At 44.0% G+C, this 13,013-nt stretch overlaps 1 protein-coding gene across 3 annotated transcripts; it reads left to right on the plus strand.

Moving 5' to 3' along the window:
- The first annotated feature begins 154 nt into the window (after positions 1-154).
- On the plus strand, positions 155-12,803 carry stk16 (serine/threonine kinase 16). Of its 3 annotated transcripts, none has more exons than XM_038980054.1 (8): positions 155-1,255; positions 2,247-2,348; positions 2,591-2,810; positions 3,021-3,154; positions 3,322-3,538; positions 3,800-3,921; positions 10,928-11,060; positions 12,636-12,803. In XM_038980054.1, exons 2-8 carry the CDS (start codon positions 2,263-2,265, stop codon positions 12,795-12,797), a joined length of 1,074 nt encoding a protein of 357 aa, XP_038835982.1. In that variant the 5' UTR covers positions 155-1,255; positions 2,247-2,262; the 3' UTR covers positions 12,798-12,803. The 3 variants fall into 3 exon arrangements, with proteins under 3 accessions (XP_038835982.1, XP_038835981.1, XP_038835983.1); XM_038980053.1 differs by having other exon boundaries at positions 156-1,255; positions 2,222-2,348; XM_038980055.1 differs by lacking the exon at positions 12,636-12,803 and having other exon boundaries at positions 1,082-1,255; positions 2,222-2,348; positions 10,928-12,358.
- The last annotated feature ends 210 nt before the right edge of the window (positions 12,804-13,013 follow it).

Below are 13,013 nucleotides of genomic sequence, written 5' to 3' on the forward strand. Positions count from 1 at the left end.
ACCCCATTGGATGAGAAAGCCAGGGGTCTCTCCCTTCTGACTTTCTCCTCAAGGATAAAAACCTGTAGTGTTGACTAACGTGGAAGGATTTCCCCCATAATGTGAAACTAGTTTATTTAGTTACAGAATAGCCTAAAGGTGGATACATGGATGGTCGATTTGAGACCCACCTTAGCAAAGTTGAGTCCACTGGGTAGTGCTTTGGTTTAATCAAATACTTGATTTGGCCAGAGGAAGAGCTGAATCGAGAAGTTTTACTCGGCCCAAAATCTGTCCCCGGAAATAAACCCACAAAGTGAGGACTTCTTGTATGGAGGTCAATGAGTGTCCAGTTTGGTCAACAAAACATTGAACTAATTTGCTACGTGAGGCTTATTTGATCGAATATAGATTAAGTTAAGTTACGAATGCACTGATGTGTCGACGCACGTGGCATTTCGGCAACTTTGTGGGGGGAAAATACGTAATTTGTCACATGCTTCATAAACAACAGGTGTAGAGTACACGTAGTACTAGACCAAAGGCCTGCAGATGGCCATATTGAGTCGTTTTATCTTAAATCCAAGGGGAAACGCTTACTCGTGGGCATGATAAAATACTTTATATCGGACCTGTGCCTGTCATAGATGGAGCATGGGAATTGCCATTAAGGGCTTCCATTTTAACGTAGTCAACTGAGTAGAGATTCCTATGAGTTAGGCACAATCAACAAAGATTAAGATAATTTAGTACTTTAAAATGGCGCTTCCCATGCGGTCACAGACGCTGTAATGGCACGGATACAAAGACAACTACTATATTGCAATGGCCTGTTCACACGCGTGTATGCCCTTGTACTACATAGAATGATTTCGCCTCCTCCCGCCTGCCTTCCATCTTTGAGGACATGTATTTCCATTGTTAGTGTTCACTTGACTATCTTGTCGATATAATAGACACACTTCGATTGGTGCCGCGTTCGAAACAACTGGTAACTCGGAAATCACCGACTTCAGTGTGTTCAAAACAATTTGGAACTCGGAAAAAAACGAGCTCCTACTGGGAAAAATCGATTTGAACGGTCTTCCAACTCGGGAACTCGGGCCTCAATCTAGATAGCGACCTGAAGATCACTGACGTCATGATTTTACCTTGTATTTTTTTCCGAGTTCCCAGTTTGGAACGCAGCATTAGATCACAGGTCTGCGTCATCATTACGCGTTTTATGTACACGGAAGTAGCCAGCAGAAAACCAAAAACAGGACGAATACAGAAGGTAATTTTTATTTATCCACCGCTAACAAACGTAAATATCCCCATGTGTTTTCATCACACGTTTATCAATGTCTCTTATCAGATAATATTGGCTGATCAGGATTGATCTGCATGCTGCCCTCTTGTAGTTAGCTTGTATTCTCCTACCGGTGTGCCACGTTACCAAACAAAATCGTACACTTTTGCAAAGGTTTAGTGAAAGTATATTTGCTTGTGGTGTTGCTACTGCTGTAAAGAACCAAAACGCATAACTTGGGCAGATCACAACCAAGAGTCGCTGTAGCGCGGCTAGGAAAGTAACCGAAAGGTTGCTCGTTTGAATAGTTAGGCCAGTAACCGAAAGGTTGTTAGTTTGAATCCCCGAGCGGACAAGGTCAAGAAATCTGCCGATGTGTCCTTGAGCAAGGCACTTAGTCCTACTTTCGCCAGGGTCACCGTTGATAATGTCAGACCCTGGCCGTAACCCCACTCTCCAAGGTTGTCTCAGGAAGAGTTGTGATATGCAAAAAACCCATTTCCAATTCACACATGAATTGGACAAATATAAACACCCACCAAATTATTATCAATTGCACAGGTGACTGAATAATTTATGACAAGTGAAATTGACACTGCATCAATCCGTGGAACATAGTGGAATGGACTGGATTTCATGTTTCAGTATGTTCTTTACACAAATATATCCCATACTCGCCCTCTCTCTCTCCCATGGCTTTCCACTTGACCTCACTTTCAATTCCACTAAACCTAGTCTTTTACCTCGTATGCACTCCATCTCTCTCTCCTAATTCAATTTAAGGGGCTTTATTGGCATGGGAAACATGTTTACAATGCCAAAGCACAAGTTCCAAAATAAAGACATGTTGAATGACATATGTCTGTATACAGTGTTGTAGCGAGGTGTAAATAGTTCAAGTACAAAATGGAAAATAAATAAATATGGGTTGTGTCTCTCTCTCTCTCTCTGTCCATCTGGGTGTTGGTGTGTTGAGTTATGCCCCAGAGAGGATGGGTCAGACCCTGTGTATCTGTTCCCGCGGCTCCATCACCATTGACAACAAAAGATACTACTTCATCCAGAAACTAGATGAAGGGTAAAACCGTCCGCATCAGTGAAACACTATTACCTATTCTACATGGCAGACGATCATCCCTGTCCCTCCCACACATGTATTTGTATTTCAGTCTTCTGTAATGTTACATCTTACTGATCAGGACTCTGGTTTTGTCTGCCTCTCCACTTTCTCTTGCTTTCATTATCTACCCCCTCTGTCGTTCCCTATTTTCTCTCTTTCTCTCTTCTTTTACCTTCCCTCCATCCCTCCCCTCATCCCAGAGGGTTCAGCTATGTGGACCTGGTGGAGGGGGTGCAGGATGGGCGTTTCTACGCCCTGAAGAGAATCCTGTGCCATGACCGGGAGGGTCGCCAAGAGGCTCAGACGGAGGTGGAGATGCACCGTCTCTTCAGCCACCCCAACATCCTGGGCCTGGCAGGGCACACCTTCATAGAGAGGGGGGGCAAGAGTGAGGCCTGGATACTGCTGCCCTACGTTCAGGTACGTGTACGTGTGTGCATGTCTATGTACTCACGCCTGTATGTGTGTATTAGAGCCTGGACGCTTTTTTGGGGTCCGATACTGTTTTTTGTGGGGGGGGGGACAAAACTTACCGATACATCTGCGGATATACTGTTTTACAGCGTGGAAATGAAAAAGTGTGTATGTATGCGTCTTTGTATTCACGCCTGGGTGTGGGTGCTCCTACAGAAGGGCAGTCTGTGGTCAGTGCTAGAGAAGCTGAGGGACAAGGGCAGCTTCATGCCAGAGAGACGCATCCTGAAGGTCCTACAGGGCATCTGTTCTGGACTGAAGGCCATGCATGACAGAGGCTACGCACACAGGTACAGGCTGCTACTGCTATCACACACAGACACACACACACACACACACACACACACACACACACACACACACACACACACACACGATTATGGTTAGTGGTTCAAATTAGAATGAGGCTCTCTATCTCTATCCCTCTCTTTATCTCTCCCGCTCTCCTCTCAATCAGAGATCTGAAGCCTACCAATGTACTCCTAGAGGAGGATGACAGGCCGCTGCTGATGGACCTGGGTTCTATGAACCGCTCCAGGATGGAGGTCAAGGGGACCAGGGAGGCCATGACAGTACAGGACTGGGCAGCTCAGAGGTGTACTATATCGTACCGCGCCCCTGAGCTCTTTAACGTGGAGAGCCACTGCGTCATCGATGACCGTACAGACATCTGGGTAATGCACACTAGAGTACTACCCCCCCCCTTCTCACTTTAGTTTGGTCGGTGGAAACTGTCAGTATTGTACAAGCAATATAACATAGACCAATTTGTCATAACAGAGATTGTCTTTACCATTGGACTGTGCGATGCTGTTTTGACTCCAGCCATGTAGTCAACATGTTGGGCTCCAGTTAGATTGCTATCTCTCTGTCTCCATCATGCCTGGTGTTTGTTGACCTTGTAGAGACAGTATTCTCTCTCTCTTTCTCTCCAGTCTCTGGGCTGTGTACTGTACAGCATGATGTTCCTGGAGGGGCCCTATGACATGGTGTTCCAGAAGGGAGACAGTGTGGCCCTTGCTGTCCAGAACCCAGTTACCATCCCTCAGCCATGCAGGTCAGTCAGTCCCTCTGGCAAGCTAACTCTAACCCTAACCCAGTTACCATCCCTCAGCCCTGCAGGTCAGTCAGTCCCTCTGGCAAGCTAACTCTAACCCAGTTACCATCCCTCAGCCCTGCAGGTCAGTCATTCCCCATGGCAAGATAACTCTAACCCTAACCCAGTTACCATCCCTCAGCCCTGCAGGTCAGTCAGTCCCCATCGCAAGCTAACCCTAACCCAGTTACCATCCCTCAGCCCTGCAGGTCAGTCAGTCCCCATGGCAAGCTAACCCTAACCCAGTTACCATCCCTCAGCCATGCAGGTCAGTCAGTCCCCCTGGCAAGCTAACCCTAACCCAGTTACCATCCCTCAGCCCTACAGGTCATTCAGTCCCCCTGGCAAGCTAACTCTAACCCTAACCCAGTTACCATCCCTCAGCCATGCAGGTCAGTCAGTCCCCATGGTAAGCTAACTCTAACCCAGTTACCATCCCTCAGCCCTGCAGGTCAGTCAGTCCCTCTGGCAAGCTAACTCTAACCCTAACCCAGTTACCATCCCTCAGCCCTGCAGGTCAGTCAGTCCCTCTGGCAAGCTAACTCTAACCCAGTTACCATCCCTCAGCCCTGCAGGTCAGTCATTCCCCATGGCAAGATAACTCTAACCCTAACCCAGTTACCATCCCTCAGCCCTGCAGGTCAGTCAGTCCCCCTGGCAAGCTAACCCTAACCCAGTTACCATCCCTCAGCCCTACAGGTCATTCAGTCCCCCTGGCAAGCTAACTCTAACCCTAACCCAGTTACCATCCCTCAGCCATGCAGGTCAGTCAGTCCCCATGGCAAGCTAACTCTAACCCAGTTACCATCCCTCAGCCCTGCAGGTCAGTCAGTCCCTCTGGCAAGCTAACTCTAACCCTAACCCAGTTACCATCCCTCAGCCATGCAGGTCAGTCAGTCCCCATGGCAAGCTAACTCTAACCCAGTTACCATCCCTCAGCCCTGCAGGTCAGTCAGTCCCCATGGCAAGATACCTCTAACCCAGTTACCATCCCTCAGCCATGCAGGTCAGTCAGTCCCCTGGCTAGTCAACCCCTAGTTACTCTTCAATCCATCACCCTCTCAGCTTTCAAGGCTAGCAAACTAGAATTTATTGATTCCAAATAGGCACTCCTGCAGATCTAAAAGGATTGGATAGATTTAAGCATTTTTCATCTAGCCTTTTCATAGGTTGTATGGAATTGATACAATTTACAGTATGTATTTTTTCTCAAGTTACTCTGGAAGTTTCTCAGTATATATATTTGTTATTCTGGTAGTCAATTTTTTCTCAAGTTATTCTGGTAGTTTCTCAGTATACAGTTGAAGTCGGAAGTTTACATACACTTAGGTTAGAGTCATTAAAACTCGTTTTTCAACCACTCCACACATTTCTTGGTAACAAACTATAGTTTTGGCAAGTCGATTAGGACATCTACTTTATGTATGACACAAGTAATTTTTCCAAAAATTGTTTACAGACAGATTATTTCACTTATAATTCACTGTATCGCAATTCCAGTGGGTCAGAAGTTTACATCCACTAAGTTGACTGTACCTTTAAACAGCTTGGAAAATTCCAGAAAATGATGTCATGGCTTTAGAAGCTTCTGATAGCCTAATTGACATAATTTGAGTCAATTGGAGGTGTACCTGTGGATGTATTTCAAGGCCTACCTTCAAACTCAGTTCCTCTTTGCTTGACATCATAGGAAAATCAGAAGAAATCAGCCTAGACCTCTACAAGTCTGATTCATCCTTGGGAGCAATTTCCAAGGATTGCAGTCCAAAGAACACCATCCCAACCGTGAAGCACGGGGTGGCAGCATCATGTTGTGGGGGTGCTTTGCTGCAGGAAGGACTGGTACACTTCACAAAATAGATGCCATCCTGAGGAAGGAAAATTATGTGGATATATTGAAGCAACATCTCAAGACATAAGCTATTTTGCCACAACTTTGGAAGTCTGCTTGGGGTCATTGTCCATTTGGAAGACCCATTAGCGACCAAGCTTTGACTTCCTGACTGAAGGACAACAAAGTCAAGGTATTGGAGTGGCCATCACAAAGCCCTGACCTCAATCCTATAGAAAATTTGTGGGCAGAACTGAAAAAGCGTGTGCGAGAAAGGAGGCCTACAAACCTGACTCAGTTACACCAGCTCTGTCAGGAGGAATGGGCCAAAATTCACCGAACTTATTGTGGGAAGCTTGTGGAAGGCTACCCGAAATGTTTGGCCCAAGTTAAACAATTTAAAGGCAATGCTACCAAATACTAATTGAGTGTATGTAAACTTCTGACCCACTGGGAATGTGATGAAAGAAATAAAAGCTGAAATAAATAATTCTCTCTACTATTATTCTGACATTTCACATTCTTAAAATAAAGTGGTGATCCTAACTGACCTAAAACAGGGAATTTTTACTAGGATTAAATGTCAGGAATTGTGGAAAACTGAGTTTAAATGTATTTGGCTAAGGTGTATGTAAACGTCCGACTTTAACTGTATATATTTGTTCTCCAGTTATTCTGGTAGTTTCTCAGTATACACTGCATTCGGAAATTTTTCAGACCCCTTGACTTTTTCCACATTTTGTTTCGTTACAGCCATATTCTATAATGGATAAAATTGCACCCCCCCCCCCCATCAATCTACACACAATACCTCATAATGACAAAGTAAAAACAGATTTTTAGACGTTTTTCAAAAGTATTATTATTTTTTTTTTTAAGAAAGAAAGTGATGTCACATTTACATAAGTATTCAGGCCCTTTACTCAGGATTTTGTTGAAGCACCGTTGGCAGTGATTTAAAGCCTCGAGTCTTCTTGGGTATGACGCTACAAGCTTGGCACACCTGTATTTGGGGAGTTTCTCCCATTCTTCTCTGCAGATCCTCTCAAGCTCTATCAGATTGGATTGGGAGCGTTGCTGCACAGCTATTTTCAGGTCTCTCCAGAGATGTTCGATCGGGTTCAAGTCCGGGCTCTGGCTGGGCCACTCAAGGACATTCGGAGACTTGTCCCGAAGCCACTCTTGCATTGTCTTGGCTGTGTGCTTTAGATTGTTGTCCTGTTGGAAGGTGAACCTTCACCCCATCTGAGGTCCTGAGCGATCTGGAGCAGCTTTACATCAAGGATCTCTCTGTACTTTGCTCCGTTCATCTTTCCCTCGATCCTGACTAGTCTCCCAGTCCCTGACGATGAAAAACATCCCCACAGCATGATGCTGCCACCACCATGCTTCACCGTAGGGATGGTGCCAGGTTTCCTCCAGATGTGACACTTGGCATTCTGGTCAAAGAGTTCAATCATGGTTTCATCAGACCAGACAATCTTGTTTCTCATGTTCTGAGTCCTTTAGGTGCCTTTTGGTTAAGTCCAAGCGGGCTGTCATGTGCCTTTTACTGAGGAGTGGCTTCCACCTGGCTACTCAACCATCAAGGCCTGATTGGTGGAGTGCTGCAGAGAGGGTTGTCCTTCTGGACCTTTCTCCCATCTTCATAGAGGAACTCTGGAGCTCTGTCAGACCACCGGGTTCTTGGTCACCTCCCTGACCAAGGCCCTTCTCCCTCGATTGCTCATACTCTAGTAGTTTCTCAGTATATATTTGTTCTCCAGTTACTCTGGTAGTTTCTCAGTATGTATTTGTTCTCCAGTTGCTCTGGTAGTTTCTCAGTATATATTTGTTCTCCGGTTACTCTGGTAGATTCTCAGTATATATTTGTTCTCCGGTTACTCTGGTAGATTCTCAGTATATATTTGTTCTCCAGTTACTTTAGTAGTTTCTCAGTATATATTTGTTCTCCAGTTATTCTGGTAGTTTCTCAGTATATATTTGTTCTCCAGTTACTCTGGTAGTTTCTCAGTATATATTTGTTCTCCAGTTACTCTGGTAGTTTCTCAGTATATATTTGTTCTCCAGTTACTTTAGTAGTTTCTCAGTATATATTTGTTCTCCGGTTGCTCTGGTAGTTTCTCAGTATGTATTTGTTTTTCGGTTACTCTGGTAGTTTCTCAGTATGTATTTGTTCTCCGGTTACTCTGGTAGTTTCTCAGTATATATTTGTTCTCCGGTTACTCTGGTAGTTTCTCAGTATATATTTCTTCTCTGGTTACTCTGGTAGTTTCTCAGTATATATTTGTTCTCCAGTTGCTCTGGTAGTTTCTCGGTATATACACTGCTCAAAAAAATAAAGGGAACACTTAAACAACACAATGTAACTCCAAGTCAATCACACTTCTGTGAAATCAAACTGTCCACTTAGGAAGCAACACTGATTGACAATAAATTTCACATGCTGTTGTGCAAATGGAATAGACAAAAGGTGGAAATTATAGGCAATTAGCAAGACACCCCCAATAAAGGAGTGATTCTGCAGGTGGTGACCACAGACCACTTCTCATTCCTATGCTTCCTGGCTGATGTTTTGGTCACTTTTGAATGCTGGCGGTGCTTTCACTCTAGTGGTAGCATGAGACGGAGTCTACAACCCACACAAGTGGCTCAGGTAGTGCAGCTCATCCAGGATGGCACATCAATGCGAGCTGTGGCAAGAAGGTTTGCTGTGTCTGTCAGCGTAGTAACCAGAGCATGGAGGCGCTACCAGGAGACAGGCCAGTACATCAGGAGACGTGGAGGAGGCCGTAGGAGGGCAACAACCCAGCAGCAGGACCGCTACCTCCGCCTTTGAGCAGGAGAAGCACTGCCAGAGCCCTGCAAAATGACCTCCAGCAGGCCACAAATGTGCATGTGTCAGCATATGGTCTCACAAGGGCTCTGAGGATCTCATCTCGGTACCTAATGGCAGTCAGGCTACCTCTGGCGAGCACATGGAGGGCTGTGCGGCCCCACAAAGAAATGCCACCCCACACCATGACTGACCCACCGCCAAACCGGTCATGCTGGAGGATGTTGCAGGCAGCAGAACGTTCTCCACGGCGTCTCCAGACTCTGTCACGTCTGTCACATGTGCTCATGTGCTCAGTGTGAGCCTGCTTTCATCTGTGAAGAGCACAGGGCGCCAGTGGCGAATTTGCTAATCTTGGTGTTCTCTGGCAAATGCCAAACGTCCTGCACGGTGTTGGGCTGTAAGCACAACCCCCACCTGTGGACGTCGGGCCCTCATACCACCCTCATGGAGTCTGTTTCTGACCGTTTGAGCAGACACATGCACATTTGTGGCCTGCTGGAGGTCATTTTGCAGGGCTCTGGCAGTGCTCTTCCTGCTCAAAGGCGGAGGTAGCGGTCCTGCTGCTGGGTTGTTGCCCTCCTACGGCCTCCTCCACGTCTCCTGATGTACTGGCCTGTCTCCTGGTAGCGCCTCCATGCTCTGGTTACTACGCTGACAGACACAGCAAACCTTCTTGCCACAGCTCGCATTGATGTGCCATCCTGGATGAGCTGCACTACCTGAGCCACTTGTGTGGGTTGTAGACTCCGTCTCATGCTTCCACTAGAGTGAGAGCACCGCCAGCATTCAAAAGTGACCAAAACATCAGCCAGGAAGCATAGGAACTGAGAAGTGGTCTGTGGTCACCACCTGCAGAATCACTCCTTTATTGGGGCTGTCTTGCTAATTGCCTATAATTTCCACCTTTTGTCTATTCCATTTGCACAACAGCATGTGAAATTTATTGTCAATCAGTGTTGCTTCCTAAGTGGACAGTTTGATTTCACAGAAGTGTGATTGACTTGGAGTTACATTGTGTTGTTTAAGTGTTCCCTTTATTTTTTTGAGCAGTGTATTTCTTCTCCGGTTACTCTGGTAGTTTCTCAGTATATATTTGTTCTCCAGTTACTCTGGTAGTTTCTCAGTATATATTTGTTCTCCAGTTACTCTGGTAGTTTCTCAGTATATATTTGTTCTCCAGTTACTCTGGTAGTTTCTCAGTATATATTTGTTCTCTAGTTACTCTGGTAGTTTCTCAGTGTATATTTGCTCTCCAGTTACTCTGGTAGTTTCTCAGTATGTATTTGTTCTCTAGTTACTCTGGTAGTTTCTCAGTATGTATTTGTTCTCCGGTTACTCTGGTAGTTTCTCAGTGTATATTTGTTCTCCGGTTACTCTGGTAGTTTCTCAGTATGTATTTGTTCTCCGGTTACTCTGGTAGTTTCTCAGTATGTATTTGTTCTCCGGTTACTCTGGTAGTTTCTCAGTGTATATTTGCTCTCCAGTTACTCTGGTAGTTTCTCAGTATGTATTTGTTCTCCGGTTACTCTGGTAGTTTCTCAGTGTATATTTGCTCTCCAGTTACTCTGGTAGTTTCTCAGTATATATTTGTTCTCCGGTTACTCTGGTAGTTTCTCAGTGTATATTTGTTCTCCAGTTACTCTGGTAGTTTCTCAGTATATATTTGTTCTCCAGTTACTCTGGTAGTTTCTCAGTATATATTTGTTCTCCAGTTGCTCTGGTAGTTTCTCAGTATATATTTGTTCTCTAGTTACTCTGGTAGTTTCTCAGTGTATATTTGCTCTCCAGTTACTCTGGTAGTTTCTCAGTATGTATTTGTTCTCCGGTTACTCTGGTAGTTTCTCAGTGTATATTTGCTCTCCAGTTACTCTGGTAGTTTCTCAGTGTATATTTGTTCTCCGGTTACTCTGGTAGTTTCTCAGTATGTATTTGTTTTCCGGTTACTCTGGTAGTTTCTCAGTATGTATTTGTTCTCCGGTTACTCTGGTAGTTTCTCAGTGTGTATTTGCTCTCCGGTTACTCTGGTAGTTTCTCAGTGTATATTTGTTCTCTAGTTACTCTGGTAGTTTCTCAGTGTATATTTGCTCTCCAGTTACTCTGGTAGTTTCTCAGTGTATATTTGCTCTCCAGTTACTCTGGTAGTTTCTCAGTATGTATTTGTTCTCCGGTTACTCTGGTAGTTTCTCAGTGTATATTTGTTCTCCGGTTACTCTGGTAGTTTCTCAGTATGTATTTGTTCTCCGGTTACTCTGGTAGTTTCTCAGTGTCTTATGGGTGTTTTTGTTGTTCCCCTCCAGTTACTCTGAAAGCCTGCAGAACCTGCTGAGCTCCATCATGGGGTCCAACCCCCAGGAAAGACCCGACGTCAACTGGATCCTGGACCAGATACAGGACATGACGTGTTCCAGCCCCAACACACAGACCAATATGGTATGATGCTCCTGATCGGGGAACCATGGCAAGCCTGGCTCCTCTCTGGTTCCCCTCTGGTTCCAACATCTGTGGGTGATGAACTTTGAACTTTATGACCTCTGGACTGTTGTAATGGCGACCCTGACCTCGTCGTTTTCCTCTAGTCTTAGAAGCTCAGGGGATCCTACCCCATACACACACACCCGCTATTCGGCAGTTGAAACCATATTGACTTATGTCACAGGTCTTCACTGTCCTCCATATGCATGTGCAACAATATGCTCCTACATAGTGTCGGTCAGCTCCACATCCAGCTCCCCTTGGGGAAATTGAGGTTTGGGTGGAGCCATTTTATGACTGCTAGTGAATAGGAAACCCCATGGGTTAAACTATCATCAGACACTACGGTTGAAGGGGACACCGGACCAGGAAAAGGACCTATGGTAAATTCCAGACAGACGGTTTCCATGGAAATGTACTCGGCCATATCTTATATCAGCTTCAAAGAGATTTTAATAATAACTTGATTCCAGACCTGGGTTCAATACATGAGTATTTATTAAATACTTTTTCTGTGTATTTGAGTATTTTCAAATACACAGGCCAAATGTTATTTATTTATTTGAGTATTTGAATGGTTATTTGTAAAAACCAAATAGTGGACCAAATTGTATTTGAAAGTATTTTCAAATACTATTTTCAAATACCTGGGTTAAATGCATGGGAGTGTATTTGAGTGTTTTCAAATAGTTTCCAAGTGTATTTCCAAATACATTCCAATATTCATCTAATTGTTTTTTCAAATAAAGGTTATCTGATTGTATTGAAAACCAATTGAAATACCTGAAATAGTATTTTGAACCCAGGTCTGCTTGATTCATCCTTATCACATCTGAACTTCTTTCAAGTCCATCATAACTGTATTTATTTGTTATCACATAATGCTATACTGTAGCAGTTCTCTATTCTCCATTTGTGACACGTTCATTTAGGCCTGTATGTATTTGGCAATACCTCACATGATTCTGTTTTGAGTGTCAATAGGAAGATAAGTTCATCTGGTTTTAAGTCTCTCAGCAGGTTTTGCTCAGTTAACTCTCACTACAGTTGCTTGATAGGAACTTTTTAATGGTTGCTTTTTTAAAACTGTTATTTTTGTGTGTGCATCTATTTAAGGAGCAATGATTTATTTGTCCATGTAAATGCTATATGAATATGTTCTAAATAAGCCAATGAAGTTGGAATGCAGGCGTTAATGATGATTTCAATGGAACAATGTAGAATGTACTGGAACTATAAATGGTGGTTGTTGGCTATTTTGGACTGTTTGTAGCCTAATTCAGCCTGTCCAGGAATTTGCGATATTGTGATAAAATAATAGGGAATTGCATAATACTGTTAATACAACACTGCTGAAGGCTTTGCTTGTTTCTCATAAGATTGATGTTTTATAGGCATTTTTTTATTTATTTTTTATTTACATTTGTGGTACATCTTAATTTGTTATGTATAAGAGGCCCTTTTCACATACTTTTAGAGTTGTCTGAGGGCCTGACTTTCTTGACGTTGTCATTTGGCTTTTATTCCACACAGGGGAGCCGTGTCCTACACGTTGGTCAAAGCAGAGGGAGTCGGGATCTCAATGTTGTCTTACTTAGTCTGGCCAGACCTGTAGATCTGAGAAAGACTCACTCAGTATGTGAACATATGCAAAACCTCTACTCTGATAAACACCAGGGAATAAAATGGTACTGATTCTGATTGGTCCTTTCTCTTTTTGCTCCAATACATCCACATTCCATGATAACATTAGATTTGCCAATACCTACCTTTTCTGTTGATAAAAAGGGCAGGGCCAGTGGTTTTCATTGTAAATTAAAGTTCTATATTACAATTACATGTTTAAACTTTACTTATGGGATTGTTAGCCGTGAAGAAAGGAGGATGAGCGTGATGCCAGGGAGAACCAGA

This window comes from Salvelinus namaycush, chromosome 40 (genome assembly GCF_016432855.1).
Source record: "Salvelinus namaycush isolate Seneca chromosome 40, SaNama_1.0, whole genome shotgun sequence".
Taxonomy (NCBI): domain Eukaryota; kingdom Metazoa; phylum Chordata; class Actinopteri; order Salmoniformes; family Salmonidae; genus Salvelinus; species Salvelinus namaycush.

What these genes read in the sequence shown, in the direction of transcription:
- stk16 (XM_038980054.1), top strand. Translation starts at nt 2,263, where the DNA reads ATGGGTCAGACCCTGTGTATCTGTTCCCGCGGCTCCATCACCATTGAC. An exon ending in ATCCAGAAACTAGATGAAGG is followed by an intron (nt 2,349 to 2,590) that starts GTAAAACCGTCC and finishes CCCTCATCCCAG; the next exon opens with AGGGTTCAGCTATGTGGACC. An exon ending in ATGACCGTACAGACATCTGG is followed by an intron (nt 3,539 to 3,799) that starts GTAATGCACACT and finishes CTTTCTCTCCAG; the next exon opens with TCTCTGGGCTGTGTACTGTA.